The sequence below is a fragment of the Marmota marmota genome, unplaced genomic scaffold (assembly GCF_001458135.2).
Source record: "Marmota marmota marmota unplaced genomic scaffold, marMar, whole genome shotgun sequence".
NCBI classification, from domain to species: Eukaryota; Metazoa; Chordata; class Mammalia; order Rodentia; family Sciuridae; genus Marmota; species Marmota marmota.
Genome location: NW_026000082.1, coordinates 30,014,838 through 30,031,233, shown reverse-complemented (window position 1 = coordinate 30,031,233; position 16,396 = coordinate 30,014,838). Strand labels below are relative to the sequence as shown.

The 16,396-nt window shown below is 51.1% G+C and overlaps 1 protein-coding gene across 3 annotated transcripts; it reads right to left on the bottom strand.

Annotated features, from left to right (window-relative positions):
* Positions 1-4: 4 nt before the first annotated feature.
* On the bottom strand, positions 5-16,338 carry A3galt2 (alpha 1,3-galactosyltransferase 2). Of its 3 annotated transcripts, XM_048815807.1 has the most exons (6): positions 14,235-16,338; positions 10,640-10,758; positions 7,508-7,594; positions 7,236-7,325; positions 6,811-6,948; positions 5-5,034 (listed from the first exon to the last, which is right to left on the bottom strand). In XM_048815807.1, the coding sequence occupies exons 4-6, from the start codon at positions 7,301-7,303 to the stop codon at positions 4,347-4,349; spliced, it is 894 nt and encodes a 297-aa protein (XP_048671764.1). In that variant the 5' UTR covers positions 7,304-7,325; positions 7,508-7,594; positions 10,640-10,758; positions 14,235-16,338; the 3' UTR covers positions 5-4,346. The 3 variants fall into 3 exon arrangements, with proteins under 3 accessions (XP_048671764.1, XP_015340242.2, XP_048671763.1); XM_015484756.2 differs by lacking the exon at positions 10,640-10,758; XM_048815806.1 differs by lacking the exons at positions 7,508-7,594; positions 10,640-10,758.
* Between the last annotated feature and the right edge of the window lie 58 nt (positions 16,339-16,396).

Here is a 16,396-nt window from a genome sequence, read left to right as displayed (position 1 = left end):
GACAGAAACTCATCTATATATTCTGTATCTGGAGTTCCGTTTTGAATATTAACTGTGTTATTTTTATACACTTTTTAAGCCTTAACTCGCCATTGATTTTCCAGTTTAACGTTTCCTGGGGTTTCTTTTCCCATGGGGTTCTCTGCCCCCACCCTCGCCCCTTTGTTTGACTTGCGTCGTCTGATACTCAGTATTGTAGCTTTTTGTCCGCATGTTATTGCCCTGTAAATAAGCTGTCATACATACTGTTAACACCCCTTTGCTTTTTTCTATGGGACCTCCAGGCCACCATATTTAGAACTAGTTACCTTATTAAAAAAAAAAAAAAAAAGAAAAGAAAAGAGTCTGTTGGCTTCTCAGTCTGCATCTTGGTGGCAGGGAGGTGAGGGCAGGTGTCCCTCAGACACTTCAGGAGAGAAGTTTGCATCCTATTTTAAAAAGGGGGTGGGGAGCAAGGTAAAAATCGAATGTGGGGGAAAAACACTAAAAGGGGCAAAAAAAAAAAAAAACTAGGGAATTACAACCCCTCTGCTCTTTGTATTTCTCTGTTGTGAAGAATAAACTGTACCTGCACCCGGGTGGCAGTGATGTGTGACGTGCTGTGTGTGACAGCGGGAAGGGGCACCTTTCCACGACTCCTCTCCCCTCCCCTCCCCTAACTGGGGGCAAGGAAATGGTGGCTTACTGGGGGCTGGTCTCACCCTAGGGCAGAGCCCCTAGTGCTCTGTGCTGAACTGTTAAGTGTCAAGGACATACGTTTACCAGGTCTGTCTAGTTCTAAAGCCTTTGTACATATTCTGGGTCCACCAAGGGGTCTCACTTGCGCTGCTTTTGAGGAGCACCGCACCCTCTGGGGGCTCCATCAAGAGTGCCTTGTTTGTGGAAGCTGTTCCCACGTTTGAAGGGAACAGACTTTCTTCAAGAGGTCCCCTCCACGCACATTTCCCCCCACAGAGGAGCCAGTGTTGTGACTGCATAGGAGGAGAATAAAGGAATGAATCCCCCCAAGTTTATCGAGGCTGGCCCTGTGGAGCGTCCTGGGGTAACTCAGCCACAAGCCACTGTGGAGCTCATCGTTGGGACCTCATTCTTCTGAGTCCTCATGGTCTTCATGGGTCAAGGCTTGTCGGCGAGTGACAGAAGGTCCAAATTCCTAGGACAGCTTCAGCATCCAAAGAATGTGTCGCTGGCTCTCCACTGGCTCTTCATTCTCAGGTTCCTGTGGGGTCAACTCCAGCCTACAGTCCTGCTCAGCCTTCCAGCAGCCATCCTGTCCCTTTGTCAGAAGCCCCAGCAGGGATCTCATGGGGTCTTCCTCCTTCTGGCCCAGGCATGGTATGTAATGGTTTGGCTTGGGCCCATGATCTACGGCTGGAGCAGAGAGCAAAGCCTCCATCCAAAGTATATCTTCCCAAGAGGAAACCAAGAGTACGTTGCCACAGAAGGGGGAATGAATGGGGGGATCCCAGAACCAGCATGTTTTCATTAATCTCAAGGCCTCATTTCTTGCTCTGAAATTGACTTTCCACAGCCTGCAATGCCTGGAGAGGATGGGCTCTGGAAGCTATATGGTACCATATGACCCCATTCCAGCCTACAGCTGATTGGCCAGAGGTTGGCACCTGACTGACTCCATCCATGGTTGTAGCTAACTGTGTCCTGGCTCTGGAGGGCAGATCCTGTGTATCTCTTCCCAAGGGACTTCTCAGTAAATGCTGGTAGCTTATAATTGACCACGGTGGGATTTATACCATGGAAAATGGCAAATGCTAAAAATCAGGGCTTTCTTTTTCCTTGAAGAGCCAGTTGCTATTTACTGGCACACCACTGGATGAAACTGCTTTAGATCTCCAGTCCATGAATCAGGAACAAATTAGTTAGGAAAAGGTGGGCACCTGAACTGGAAGACCCTATAGCTAGGGGTTGGGGTAGCTGTATGGGTCCAGACACAAACAGAACAAAGAAGGCAGGAGAAAGCAGAAATGGACAGAGGAGACGGAGAGCTAGTGACAACCTCGGTTCCTTACAATGTCTTTATCCTCTAGCCATGTTGCTTTCCTGTTTGTTCTGGAAACCCTGAATTTAGGTTCTAATGGGGGAAGTGACTTAACCTCTTCATATCTGATTTCCTCTTATGTAAATGGGATGAATAATGGTGAACAATTTATAGTGTGGATGTGAGGATAAAGTGAATCAATACATGTTTAATGCTTAAAGCTGTGCCTGGTACACGTAAGTACCCCCAAAATGTAAATGTCATTATTGCTATTATTAGACTTAGCTCCATTGGATCTATGTTCTTTATGATCATTGATTCCTAAGAGACTTAAAGATGTTCTGGTATTTGCGGGGGTGATATCTGAGCTGGCATGAGAGGGTGGGGCACCTGGGACAGATGAAGATTCTGTATTTAGCAGTGACACTTGGGACTGAGAGTTGTATTTTCATCTGCTTGCCTGGGGAATATGTGAGCACCCCTGTCTGTGTGGGCCCCAGGATAGGTGCTGAGGAGGACAGTGGTGAGGGCCACAGCATTAGCTACAGAAGGAGTTTTTTTCTCCCTGTCAAACCTGTCTCCAACCCAAGTCCTTCAATAATCTCCGCTCCCTCCTTAGGCCTCTGGGATCCATAGGAGGGAGCCATTCTCAAGAAGCTGCCAACACCGCTCTACTCTGCCCTGCCTCAAGCCCCTCCCCTTCCTCTGGAAGGTCTTCATCAGCAGCACATGGCTGCCCAGAGCCTGGGATCAGGAAATTCCCAATTTACCATGTTTTCCCCTGTAAAACTCTGTTCTTGGGTGAATTTCTTGCACTCCATGAATTTGCTAGGAAAGGGCAGGCAGAGAGAGGAAAAAGACAATATCTGTCCTCTGAAATATCACCAAAACCCCTAAGAGGGCTATATGTGAGGAAACTGAGACTCGGCCCAGGTAAGGAACTTGTCTACATCACACACACAGAAGAGGAACGGGTTCACATCCAGCTCTCACTGGCTTGTGGTCAGCTCTCCCACCGTCCAAGGGTGTTAAGGTTGGTGAAGTCTGCAGCAGAAGGTGGAGGATAAACATTGCCCCACCAGGGGAAGGCACATGACAACTTAGTCAGCCAACAATGAATGACCTTTTCTTGGGCACACCTGGCTTGCCCTTTCTCTCATCCAGAGTCCACAGGGACTGAGTTTTGCTCATCTAGTTTCAGTAGAAGGAACTGGGAAACTTTGAACTGCTTTTGAAAGGAGAGATTCCTCTTTTATCATCAATACTTGAACTTGTAAAAATTTTCAGCGTCTAAAGATCTTCAGGGCCAGGTAAATAGCTGGAATTGCTGTCCTACCTGCAAACGGCGGAGGCTGCTAAAAATTCAAGGTCAGTGAGAATGCTCCATAGAAAATACTGGAGACCCACAGTGAAGTCCTACTCCCTCAGGACCTCAGTTTCCCCAACTGTCTGACAAAATCTCCAGGGCTTCCAGTGGCCACTTTCTTTGGAAAGGTCTGATGACTTCCAGCCCCCACTCAGAGCCTATGTTTGTTCCCGTAGTTTGAAGAGTCAAGTGCAGGTGTGGATGAGGAAAATTACCTCCCAGATTCTGGCCAAACAGCCTTACCAGCCCAAGGTCAGGAATGTAATTTTTTATTTTGGGTGGTGCTGGGGACTGAACTCAGGGCCTCACACATGCTAGGCAAGTGCTTTTACCTCTGAGTCACATCCTCAGCCCACGAATGTCATTTTGTGTGTGTGTGTGTGTGTGTGTGTGAGAGAGAGAGAGAGAGAGATTTGATTATAGTAGAAAAGGCCCATGTGGACAAATTTGGAAAATTTTATCTATTATAATAATACTCACATATGTACAAGCCATGCTTATGGGCAGGACAGGTAAAAAGGGAGAGCCAATGACCAGAATGCCTCCTGTGTTTGTCCCTCTATGGCTCATTCTCAAAGTCAACTGGACTGAGAGTGGAGTGGAGTCAGACAAGAGTCCTGGCTCTCCCAAATGCTGATGCCACTACACAGATCCTCAGCCTCTGGCGATTATGTTCCCTCTTTGTGTGTCAATCTTGTTTAAAAGCGAGTGGGGTGGGGGGTGAGGAGATGAGGTAGGGATAGAACATCACTTGAGGAGGCATCAGCTGAATTCTGGACGGTCACAGAGGTGTTTCGGTTGTGTTTCAGCCCACATTAAAAGTGAGGGAAGGGCGCACAGGAGCGGAGCTGGTTCTTTTCATTCAATCTTTCTCTGTCCTCCAAAGTATCATGTGGCTTCCAGAAAGAAGCCAACTGAAGGAAGGGTCTCTCCCTCCTGTAACTCCTAGTCCACGTCATCCGGTGTCAGTGCCGGTGGCTGGCGCTAGTCGCGCAGGATCGCGTACTCCTTGGGCGCAGAGAGCAGACGCGGCCGGCGAATCTCGGGGCGTGGGCCGATTTCCGGGCTCCAACAGAACTCGGGCGATAGCACCTTGGCGGGCTTGTGCAGCCAGAAGTATTTGTTGAGGTGGCTCTCATCGTGCCAGAGCGCCTCGAGGCCGCGCTCGCGGTCCTGCTGCTGGGCGCGCGCGCAGTGAGCCGTCAACCCGCGCAGCTCGGCCACGCTACCCCCGAACAAGGCGGCGTGGTAGTAGAAGTCGCCCTCGCCCTGGGCCACTGCGGCGGCTGAGCGCGAGTCGCGCTCGAAGGGCAGCAGCCACCGCGGCCAGCGGTAGTGCCAGGCGTGCAACTGCGCTACTGACTCTGCCAGCGCCTCGGGCCCAAAGGCGCTGCTGAAGTGCTGGTCCACGTCCATGCAGAACACGAAGTGCGCCTCGCGCCCTAGACGCCCTCCTAGTGCCTCGTGCAGCGTGCGCATGCGTGCCATGGACACGTCCTGCCAGCGCCGCTCGCGCACCACGTACTGCACTCGCAGCTGACGGCCGGGTCCCAGCGCCACGCGAGGCACAGCAGCGGGCCTCTCGGTGAACACGTAGTACACCACGCGCTGGCCCACCATGAAGTGCTCCTCCGCGGACTCCAGAAAGCGCGCCAGGTACTTCTCCAGATACCTGCAAAAAGTCAGCCTGGCTGTCTGCCCTTCCGCACTCGCCACCCCTGCCTGCATTCGTGCTTCCCAGTCTTGCCCACACCGGCTCCGCAACTCCAGATCCCCCAACCTTGGAGAGGCGGGTTAAAGATGGTGCAAGTTGTCTGCACCATCTTCTCTGAATATACTTGCCTCTGACCGCCCGGGTCCATAGGGTACCAGGGAAGCTATGCTGTGCTGGCCCTTGGAGGACTGACAGTGATCGCCTCTTTAGTGCTCTAGGCCTTCCATCAAGAGGTCCCAGAACTTGGTGCTGCCACGAATTGAGGAAACCCAGGCTAGTGACATAGAAAGGCTCCGGCATGTCATCAGCCCTTGGTCTCCTAATGGATACCCAGACATTTGAGAGCAGTGAGGAGCCCTTCCGGCTGAGCCCTCTGAATTCCTGGCACACTAGATCATGCTGTAAGAATAATACATTGTTTTAAGTCATTGAGTTTGTAGAGTGCTTGAAATACTGGAAACGTTGTTATTACCAGCTCTTAGGATACTAGAGTTTTAAAATGAAAGTAATAATGCCTGATATTTTGAACATCTATCACTGTAGCAGACATTTTGAAGTCAATGTGCATTATCTCATTTAAAGAGCTCTAATAAGTCCTAGCTACTTGGGAGGCTGAGGCAGAAGGATTGGAAATTTGAGGCCAGCTTCAGCAACTTGGCGAGACCCTTCTCAAAGTAAAATAAAAAGGGATGGGGGATGTTGCCCAATGGCAGAGTGTCCCTTGGGTTCAATCTACTGTACTATAAACAAAGCTCTAACAACTTAGAAAAGTATACTTGATTGGTACAGCCAGGATTTGAATCCAACTTGGCATTGAAGCTTGTATCTTTTCTTGCACTTGCTCTATTCTTGGTGGGACTGTGGGAAGAGGAATCAAGGATCTTGGAAACTTCAACATTCCAGGGTGCTAGACTTACAGGGTCTTGGAACTCCAGACCTCAGGATCCTGGAATTTCTGTTCCTTGAGACTCCATACCTGGAGGCCTGTCCATTGCCTGGCCTATCAGTTCTTTGATTGACCTCCTCTCCTGTGATTCTGTCCTCTCTCCACATTTACTTATGCACTCCTGTGGCCACTCCCTCAGGTTGGACATCATTAGCATCCCATCTTCAAAACCGCAGCCTCACCCACGCCACTGTGTGGGTTCCTCATTCTTCTAGGTCACTTGCTCTGATTTACACCCCTCACAGTCCTGCCTCACTGAGCCCTCTAATCTGGTGGTCTTCCCACTTCTCAGTCTCTGTCACCTCCTTCCTCTGTGTACCTTCTTTACACGCTCAGATTCACTCCCTTGCAAGCCCCCTAGCTCTCCAGCCCCTCTCCCTCCATCTGGCTTTCCTGGCGAGACCCGCCATACTGTGCGCTATGGCTGAGCTGCTGCCTCCAGCAGCCAGTTCTGTCTCTCTGTTTATCCAGTTGCTCTTTCCCTCTTCTCCCCTCTCACCTGAAAGACTCCACCATTTCCTCACCAGTGACATGCCACTTCCTGGTGGACAGCCCTAGCCCCTAAGCAGGTTCCTTCTGGCACATAGTTCTGAGCCCCTGGCTGGGTGGGCTCCATGATATTGGTGTCCAGGGAAGAGGGGAAGGGAGAGGATATTCCTGCATTCACCCTGGGAGTCTGGGACAAGGGTGCAGCCTCCATCTGCACTTTGGGATCCAAGGCCCAGGGCCACGGGGCCACATCCTTCCCACTCCCTGCTGGACAGTGGCGCTCCCCTCCCCAGGCTTACCTGCCGACAGCAAAGACAGTCAGCCCAATGGTGAGGTTCTGCCGTCTGGCCTCTCGCTGGGCTATATCTGGGTCGAAGGTGCCATCCCAAATAATGGGGGCCCCCCAGGAAGTACAGGTCGGGACTTCAGGCCGGGCCCTGGCCAGGAAAAGGATGGAGAAAGCTCTAGTCACCCACTCATGGATGCATGATTACTGCCACCTCCCCTAGGGACCTAAGATGCATCAGACCAGTCCCTGCCCCTAGGTCGGAACCACCCCTAGACAGTTAAAGGAGAAGTATGACCCAGTGGGGCCCCTGGGGTTGGGAGTGCAGTGCCTGGATCTGTTGGAATAGCACTTGAAAGGAGGACAGGGACCTGGGACAGATGTCTAGGTTTGTGGGCATTCTTAGAGTGGGGGGGAGGGGGGAGGGTAACTCCTTACCAGGGACGCAGGACACCTGTGAAGTTGTCTTTCATCAGGAGCATTGTGACTGAAGGGCAGACACCCATGGGGATGAAGACTTCCAGATGCCTAAGGGGTGGGGGCAGCAGGAAGTGGCATGTCACTTGCTCAGGAGGGAGGGCTCATAAGGACACTTGCCCAGGCCAAGCTAGCCACCACCCTCCATCTCTCAATAAGGCACTTGGAAAGAGCCACTTTAAATGTGACCCTGGTGGTGGTCCCATCTCAGGTGCTGGGGAAGAGATTTGTACCTGAGTATAGGGAGCCAGTTCAGAAGGAGCAACCCTAAGAGGCCAAGTGCAAGCAGGATCAGTCGCCAGAAGGTTCTCTTCCTGGGCCTGGAAGGCAGGGGGATCAGCAGCCCATTTATACACACACACACACACACACACACACACACGCATGCACATGCAAGGTAGAAATCATTTTTGTGATTTCAGTGCTTCATTTTATTTTATTTTGAGTAAGAATAACTGTTTACATGGTACAGACATTCAAAAGGATGAAAGATAACACTGAAAAGTTCCTTCCTGTTCCTCCGCTTGGAAACAGTTAGAGTGACCAGTTTCATGTCTTTCCAGCAGTGGTCTGTGCATACACAGGGACGGGTGAATGTGGTGGCAAGTACTCTCACTTCCTTTCTTTTAGTTCCCCAGAAACGGTAGCACAGTGGACATGCTGTCCTGCACCTTTTCTTCTTCACTGACCAGTATGCCTGAGTTATCATCTCAGCACTTAGAGAACTCCCTCACCCTTTTGTCCAGCTGCCTGATGTGCCACAGAGTGGACATAGCCCCGGCTGCCTAACCAGGGCTCCTCTGATCCTTTCCTCTGGACAACAATGGTGCAGGTCATGACTTTGGACAGGCACGGAGGACAGGAGCATCAAGGCTTGGGGGGCTTAGCCTGGGGAGGGATGAGGATGACCTTGGACAAGAGAATAGGCCAGAGGAGGCTACCGGTTAACTTATAGGTTGGTGGCTGGGAGTGAAGAGCTGTCTGGGACCTAGAGATGAGGTCAGGCTGGCTGTGGTCAGAGACCATGTGCCTGTGGCAGCCCCAAGCCACGCTGGGGGAAGAGTTCCTTCCGCAGACCTTAGTGGCCTAATTGCTGGCTTAGGGGAGGTACTTTTGGAATTTGTCTATGGTAAATCCAGGAAGGGTCTCAAATGTTGAGAATCTTCTGGAACCACATGGTAAGGAGCAGACACGGGAGCCAGACCCTCTGGTCTGAAGCCCAGCTCCACCACCTCTAAACTCTCTGAGCTCAGGCAAGGCCTGACACTCTGCCCATCATTCTTATCTGTAAGATGGGGTAGTAAGCCCGTAGAGGGCTGCCGTGGACTCTGAGATAACATGAGCTGAGTGATTAGAACGAGGGGCTTACACACCGTAATCGCTCCTTCCACTGTTGATGACGACTCTTCCTAACAGATCCTCATCATGCCCTGGGCAGCCTCTAGCTCTGCCCCCTGCCCTATGAATTCTTCCAAACCCCAGCTCCCCTGCTCTCTTTCAAGAAGGCTGCCTGCCTCAGACCCTCTGCCCCTGCCTTTTCTGCTATCCTACTTAAGGGATGCTTGAGAGACGAACCCAGGAGAGGCTCTGAAAACCTTGGAGTGTATGTGTGTGTCCACCTGGACACCCTCTCAGCACACAGCACCTCCTTCTATTCATCTAGTCAACCTGAAACCTGTGGCCCCCAACCACTCCCTCTGCTGCATCCACTGTCTGCTGTCAGCCCCTGGGTTGGGTTGACTTGTCCTTCTTGATCTCGCCCCTTCCCGTCCCTCCACCCACTGCAACCTCCATCATGATCCTAGCCTGATCATCTGTCACCAAGACCATTGCAGTAGTTCCCTCGCTGCTCCCTGTCACTCCCTGCACAGCCCCCAGAGCCATCTTGTAAAACATTAACCTCCTTTAATAGTGTCTGTGTCACACAAATAGGTAAATCCTCGAAGAGATGCCTTCAGTAGGCAAACATATGGAAAAATGTTCACCCCCACTAGTAATCAAAGACATACAAATCAGAGCAAGGTGGTCGGTTTTGCCTATAAAATGAACACTTTAAAGAACAGACATAATGAAAACAGCCCAGCTTCCAGCACACAGTGAGGCAGGCTCTCTTATGCTTGCTGGTGGCTGTGTGGATGGTTGGGCCTTGTGGAAAGTTTTCTGGCTGTGGGTTGAACTCTTCGAATGCTCATTCCCTTTGATTCAGTAACCCCAGTCGCTGGGAATCTGTTCAAAGGAGGTAGCCTTCAGTGTGGGGAACAAAGTGTGCACATGGAGACAGTCGTCAGATTCTGTCTAGACATGCTTTCTACACGTCCAGATTGGGCACAGGCGCAACCTTAGGCACTCAGAGGTGTGGAGCCAACAAGGGGTGGATGCAGTGTGGGGTGGGGACTGAGAGGACAAGTGATGTGGCAGACTGAAAGCATGAAGGAACCAGTGCTCAGTGAATGTTGAGGAGAGCGTGCATGAGGTGTGGAGGATGAGCAGAAGGGTGGTTTCGAGCCCTGACAGAAAGTGAGGAAGTCGGGAGGCTTCCTGGAGGGGGTGACCTATCAGCTAGGACCTGAAAAATTAGAAATTATTCAAGCAAAGGAGGAAGTGAAGGGGGAAGGGCAATCATGAGCAGGAAACAGAGTGAGGAGATGGAATAGAGCTGGGTGGGGCCTTCTACCAGGCCGCCAGGGCCCACACTGCAGGCTCAGGGCCTTGGGCTTCATCTTGAGGGCCATGGGGAGCCTGGGAAGGTATTTCCTCCAGGGAGTGCCACAGCCAGAGTTTTATTTGGAAAATAAAAAATGTGTACCTAGTCAGAACGGTGGAGCCCGGACAGGGTGTGCTGGGAGAGAGGGAGGGGCTGGAGGGAGGCAAGAAAATGAGGTGGAGGTGAGGACATCTGTGCCCGCTGTGGGAGCTCCGGGGAGCACAGCAGGTGTGGGGGGCTGGGTGGGGGAAAGTAGGTGGTGAAGGGCTGTCAGGCAGGCGGAATGAGCAGCACTCGGCCACCAGTTGGAGGGACAGGGCTGTCTGCTTTTCTGGTTGTGGTAGAAGCCCAGAAGGCAGGCAGGCTCGGGAGAGAGTTCTGGGGGCTCTCCAAGAGGGCAGGGGTGCCATGGGAGAGAGCATGGAGGGAGAGGAGGCCAGGCCCAGGCTTGGAGGAAGACTGAGCGGGGAGTGGAAGGTGCTGTGTGGGTGACTTCTCAGAAGCTGAGCTGTAAGCAGGAAGGACACAGGATGGAAATTGGAAGGGGCCAGGGCTGGGGTCAAGGGAGATGAGTGTTTATTTGACAAGAGGGAGACCATCTTGCTGACTGCTGCCTAGAAAACATCCACAGAGAGGCGTCTGAAGTCTCAGGGACACTCACCATCTGAGCTGCTCAGGTACCACTCAGGCGAACCTGAGAAAGGCCCCAGCATCTGGCCAGAGTGACTGGCTAAACACATTGTCATGGAGACCCTGCAGTCACACAGGAAAATGTGTACCCTGGAGCATGAAAGGAAAAAAAGCAGGATCTGAAAGTGATGGCAATTTTGCAAGAATGAAAGAGTCTGAGTAAAGGAGAAAACTGTTTTTATATTGCTTTTTTTTTTTTTTTTCCGGTACTAGGGATTGAACCCAGGGGCACTTAACCACTGAGCCACATCCCCAGCCCTTTCTATATTTTATTTAGAGACAGAGTCTTGCTAAGTTGCCTAGGGCCTTGGTAAGTTGCTGAGGTAGTTTTAAACTTATGATCCTCCTGCCTCAGTCTCCTGAGCTGCTGGGATTACAGGCCTGCACCACTATGCCCAACTAGATTGCTTTTATAAAGAAGAAAAATACAGGGTTAGCAATTTACAAGGAAAAAAGTTATTGTATTGCCTCCTTCCGACTTCAGGACAAAGTCTACGTCTCTCACTGCTGCCTAAGGAGCCTTCAAAATCTGAGCCCTCCATCACTGCATTTCATTGCTCCCCTTCCTCTCTTCCTGCCTCTAGACATGAACACTCCACAGTGGACAGTCCAGGGATGTTCTTGGGGCATTGTTTGTAAAAGCAAATGGATATCAATAGCCTCAGTGTTCCCCAGTAGGAAACTGGATGAAAGAATCATGCATATTACTATTTAATGGAAGTTAACATGGCCCCTAAAAAGAATGAGGAGATAATAAGAGACCCTAATGTGTTAAGTGGAGAAGGAGTAATGGGACTCCGTGTGGAGGCAGATCTCACTTCTGTGAGGAGAGGCTCCCAGGCCGTGTGTTCATGAACTCACACATGTATATCCACGTTCTATAAATGTGTAGCGAGAGTCTAGACAGAACAGCATGGGCCATCGATATAAAATGTGAGCCACATAGATGATTTAAAATTTCAAGGTAGCCACATTAAAAAAGTGAAAAGAAACAGGTGAAATTAATTTAAATAGTATTTTTATTGAACAGAACATATCCCAAACATCTTTTCAACATGTACTTGATATAAAAATTATTGAGCTATTTTCAGACTTGTTTTGTGCTGTGTCTAAACACTCAACCCAGCGTGTATGTTAGGCTTACAGCACACATGTGGCTTGTGGCAGTTCTATGTTGGACAGTGTGGATTTAGAGGAGAGGTACCAGCTGTTGGTGGTGGACTCAGTGGAGGGTGGAAGGGGCGCCACACCCCCACCTCCTCCCTGACCGTGTGCAGTGAGCATCGCTCCTTCTGCCATGTACCAGCTAGTTGCCTCCCATCAGGCTCTGCATGCCTGGAGCCCCTGGTGGGGCTGATCTGGGCATCATGGGTGCAGTGACCTGCGGGCATTGGTGCTGTCTGAGCTCTCTATTTGAGGGTCTCACAGCATCTCAAATACATATGGCCAAAAAGGAACCCTCGATTTTCCTTAGAAACCTGCACCCACTCCATCTTCTCCGTCCTGGCAAGTGACGCCATGATCATTCCTCTGCCTTATTGCACACATGCCTTGGAGTCTCTCCCGAGGCCTCTTTTTTTCTCATTCTCCACATCTAATTCTCCAGCAAGCCCGTGCCCCCCCAAAAACACACTCAGTCTGTCACTGGCCTTCCCCCGCTTCTCACTGCACTCCAGGCCATTGTGCCCCACACCTGGACGACTCCCCCTGGCCACCTCACCGACCTCCCTATTTCTATGACTGCCTCCTACAATCCATTCTCCAGAATGATCTTTCAAAATGTTAGTGGATCCCACCCCTCCCCTTGCCAAGGTCTTCTGATGATATCTCACTGCTCTTAGAAAAAACATCCACACCAGGACCGCCTCTCTCCCCCAGCTCTGTGTGGATCTCCCCCATTCCTGCACTTGCCGCCCAGCCACGCAACACATCTTTGCTGGGTTCCCACTGCCTGTTCCTCGGGACTCAGTTACAACTCTTTGCACTTCCTCCTGCACCCATCTCGATCCTTCACCTTCCGAGTGAAGTTGACTTCGTGTCCAGTCGCATCTTTGTTCAGACCGCTTTCCCATCCTCTGCCAGTCAGGTTGCTGGCTTCCTCCTTAACACCTCCCATTCCCCTTCCCAGGAGGTTCCTCTGGCCCTTGCCAACCTGTGAGGGCACAGTCTTCCCTGTGGGGCTGAGTGCCCCTGTTTCATCAGCCTTGTTACTCTGCCCCAAAGCCTGGAACCTGCCTCATACTTGGTGTTATTAAATAATGAATAATTTGTTCAGTAAATGGCTGGGGTGCTTTCTCTTCATCCTTTCCCAAACTGACTATTACTCATTTGCTTTAAACTCCATTTTTCCCAGAATTAAGTCTGCACTCATTAATAATCCCAGACACTGCTAAGACATGTACAGAATTAAGTCTGTACTCTACTATCTTGTTGAAGTCTGACCACAGTCCCTTGCAGAGGGCTCTAGGATTATTTCCACCTTGGGAATGAGGAGATCAAAGCTCAGAAAAAGTTAAATCACTTCCTCAGCAACACAAGCTGGCAGGAATGAGTCTTGAGTTTGGGTCTGACTTCTGAGCAAGGCCTTTAATGGCATTTGGGCTCCTTGGGACTGGACCCCTGTGCAACCTGAGCACCTCTCACAGGGTGCCTGGCTCCTCCCAAGTGACCTGTGGCCAGTGGCCAGTGGCTAGTGTCTCTCCTGCAAGAAGCCTCCCCTTCCACACTTTGTCTTTTGCCCCCTCTGGACTCCTGGAAGACTGGCCGCAGCTGTGCTTTTCCGGTTTCTGGAAGCCTGAGTCCGTGGTTCTGGCAGCCGGCAAGTTTGGCCGGGCTGCAGGGGTAGGAAATGGCAGGAGCTGGCCACTCACTCTCTGCCTTATCTGCTTTCTTGACCCTTTTAACCAGCCCCCAGCCCCGCCCAACCAGGGTGGGACAAGCCAAAGTTTATCTTGGGCACTGGTCTGTCAGGGTAGCCAGGCAGAGCTGGTCCTAAGTGGACCAGGCAAGCTTAAATGGTCAGCTCAGGGTGAGTGCTGGTGCCCAAGCCTGGGGTGGGGACCCACCAGCTCCACCCACTATTCCTGTGCCCCAGTCTGGAGCCCTTACCCTATAGGTACCTGCCTGACCCACTCCTCCACATTCCTTGGTCAAATAGCCTCAAAAGGACCTGTCTGGCCCTGTTCCACCAGCAGAAGGTGGTCCCTCAAGCCCCGCCCATGCCCTGCTCTCCCTCCTCCCTCTCAGGATCAGCCATTAGTCCTCCAGGAAGAACAAGTTCCTAGTCCTGGACAGTGAGGCCCACCGGGGGACTAAGAACCTCTCTGGCCTTTGCTCTCTACCTCACCAAGAGAAGAGGAGGCACCCAGGTCTTCTCCAGGTACACAGGTCTCATACCCCACAGTCCATGCATGGCTGTGTGAGCCACCTTTTCCCAGGGCTTGTGGCTCAGATTATTCTCGGCTAGCTAACATTGGTGCCTCTCCTTTGACTGTTCTGACCACCAGACTGCACCTCTCACAGGTTGGCTGTCCCACTGCCCCACTCCCTGGCAGTTCCCCACTCACCTCAGTCCTTCCTTGAGAGCCATAGAAAGGAGCCAGTGGGGCAGCCGCCACGAACTTTCTCAACTCAGAGCTGGTGAAGAAATGACCTCTTTCCCGTGGTAGGGACAAACCAGCTCCTTCCTGCCCCTAGCCTCAGGAGCCACACCCACAGAAGCAGTCAGAGATGGACTGCCCAAGAGGGACCTGCTTGGGGTGGGGCTTAATGAAGGAACCTGGTTCCAGGGTAGGGTGGGGGGTGGTAACCCCCCAGGGGCCAATCACCTGCTAGAGGGTGGATCTGAGTACGGCTAGCTCTGGTTGGCCAGGGACTTGGAGCTATTTGTACAGACTTCTTTTCCCTCCCCAGGGGTCCTAAGCCCTCTTCAGAGTCTTGTTCCTGGGACTGGCAGGGAACTGGGTGGGAAAGGGCTAAGGTGTTCCCATAGGGGAGAGCCCTGTTTCACAGAGCCCCAGCTAGAGCTGAGGGTACTGGGCACTGTGACCTTGAGCAATCCACTTCTCCTCAAGAAAGTGGGATACACATGCCCAACACTCAGGCCAGTGTGAGATAAGATCAGGGCTGTGGAACAGTTCTGTGAAGCTCATACTACCTGTTTTTTCAAAAGTGCAAGTTGTGTTCCATCAGAGGTACAGGAAGTTAGTTTAGTGGATTGTGATCAAGATTTTAAAACGTTGAAATAAGATTGAAAAAACAGCATCAGAAAGTACAGTATGCATCTGACAGGTGGGTGTTGTTGCATGAAATTTTGGTTCTATTTTAAGTGTGTAGGCACCATTGGGAAATATTTTTTAAAACTAAAGGTCAAGATGGAAAGTTAACCAATTTCTGTGTAAAGTATAAGCAACAGGAGCAAATGTATTTTTAAGGAAGCACCCTTTAAACTTGCAATAGATTCCCACTCTAAGAGTGGGACCAATAAAAATTAAACAAAGGAATCAATGTATATACACACATATCCCCCTTATTTACTCACTGAGAATGTTTTTAGAATAAAATATTAATTCTGAGCCTAAAAAACAAAACTCCAACCTTACAATAGTGAAGAAAACACAAATGTTTAGCTGTGAAAGACCATGCTGCAGTCACCATATTCTCTTAAAGTAGTGGTTTTCATTCCTTCTCTTCAGCACACACATACCAGCAAACTGGGGTGGGGCCTGGTTTTCATTTTTCCCAGGAAAAAAGTCAAGGTCCAGAAGCAGAGAGACCTGCCCAGAGGGCTGCTGGCTGCAGTGCACCTGTGCACACGCCCTGTGTGCCTTAGCAGAGGGAAGAGGTGCAGGCAGCTTCCTGCTGCAGTCCCAATCGTGGTCCCAGGACTCTCCACTCAGGCAACTACCCAAGCCTCCCTGAACCCTCTGGCTTCCCAGTGTTCCCTGCCTCTGGGACACCAAGCTTTCCAGGCCCTGGTCCTACTGGATACCAACCAGTTTGTTTCTCCTCCTCCTCCAGCGGGTAGTTACATTTTAACAGGCTCTCCAGAGAGGAGTCACCAAGATAGGGAGGGTATTGGTTCTTAAAAGTTACTGTGACTAATCCGATTCAATACAGGTGGGGCTGAGCCTCAAACCCACATTCCTAACAGACACTTTAAGGAAAACCCCAATCCTGGGGAAGGAGCAGTGAGGCAGTAGTCTCCTTACTGCCCCATTCGTATCTGAGGACAGACTCCTTTCTAGATGGCCAACCTCAGCCACTGCTGGCCACTTACACCTCACCCAACGTAGCCAGCATGGACCAACTCATCCGCATGTCCAGTCATATTATCTGTGCCCTCCCACACTGCCTGGTCTGGAATGTCCTTCCTCCTACTTTAGGCAAGGCTTAGGTGTCACCTCCTCTGTATAATCATAAAATAGGCTTGTAAAGTGCTGAGTGAACCAGAGGCGTCCAAGGGCTCTTCTGGACACAGGGCAGCTCTCTCCAAGGCCATTCGCTGGGGAATGAAGTCTGGGTTCTGGCCCAGGTGTTCCAGATGCTGCTGGCCCACCAAATCTCCCAGGGGGACTCAGAGCTGAAGGGGCTTCTGGACCCTCCAGCTCTAAGGGACACCATGTGAACTGGGGCTAGGAGCAACCTCACATGATCTGGAGTCCCAGCCAAGCATGAAGGATATACTGTTCAGTTGAGGTGGATGTCTCTCCCTCAACCAGGGTCCATT

Bases quoted from the DNA above. Each gene is read 5' to 3' on its own strand.
- A3galt2 (XM_015484756.2), bottom strand. From the start codon at position 14,257: ATGGCTCTCAAGGAAGGACTGAG. The intron at 7,326-7,507 runs GTACAAATCTCT...CCCACCCCTTAG, and splicing joins AACTGGCTCCCTATACTCAG to GCATCTGGAAGTCTTCATCC. The intron at 6,949-7,235 runs GTAAGGAGTTAC...TTTCCTGGCCAG, and splicing joins ACAGGTGTCCTGCGTCCCTG to GGCCCGGCCTGAAGTCCCGA.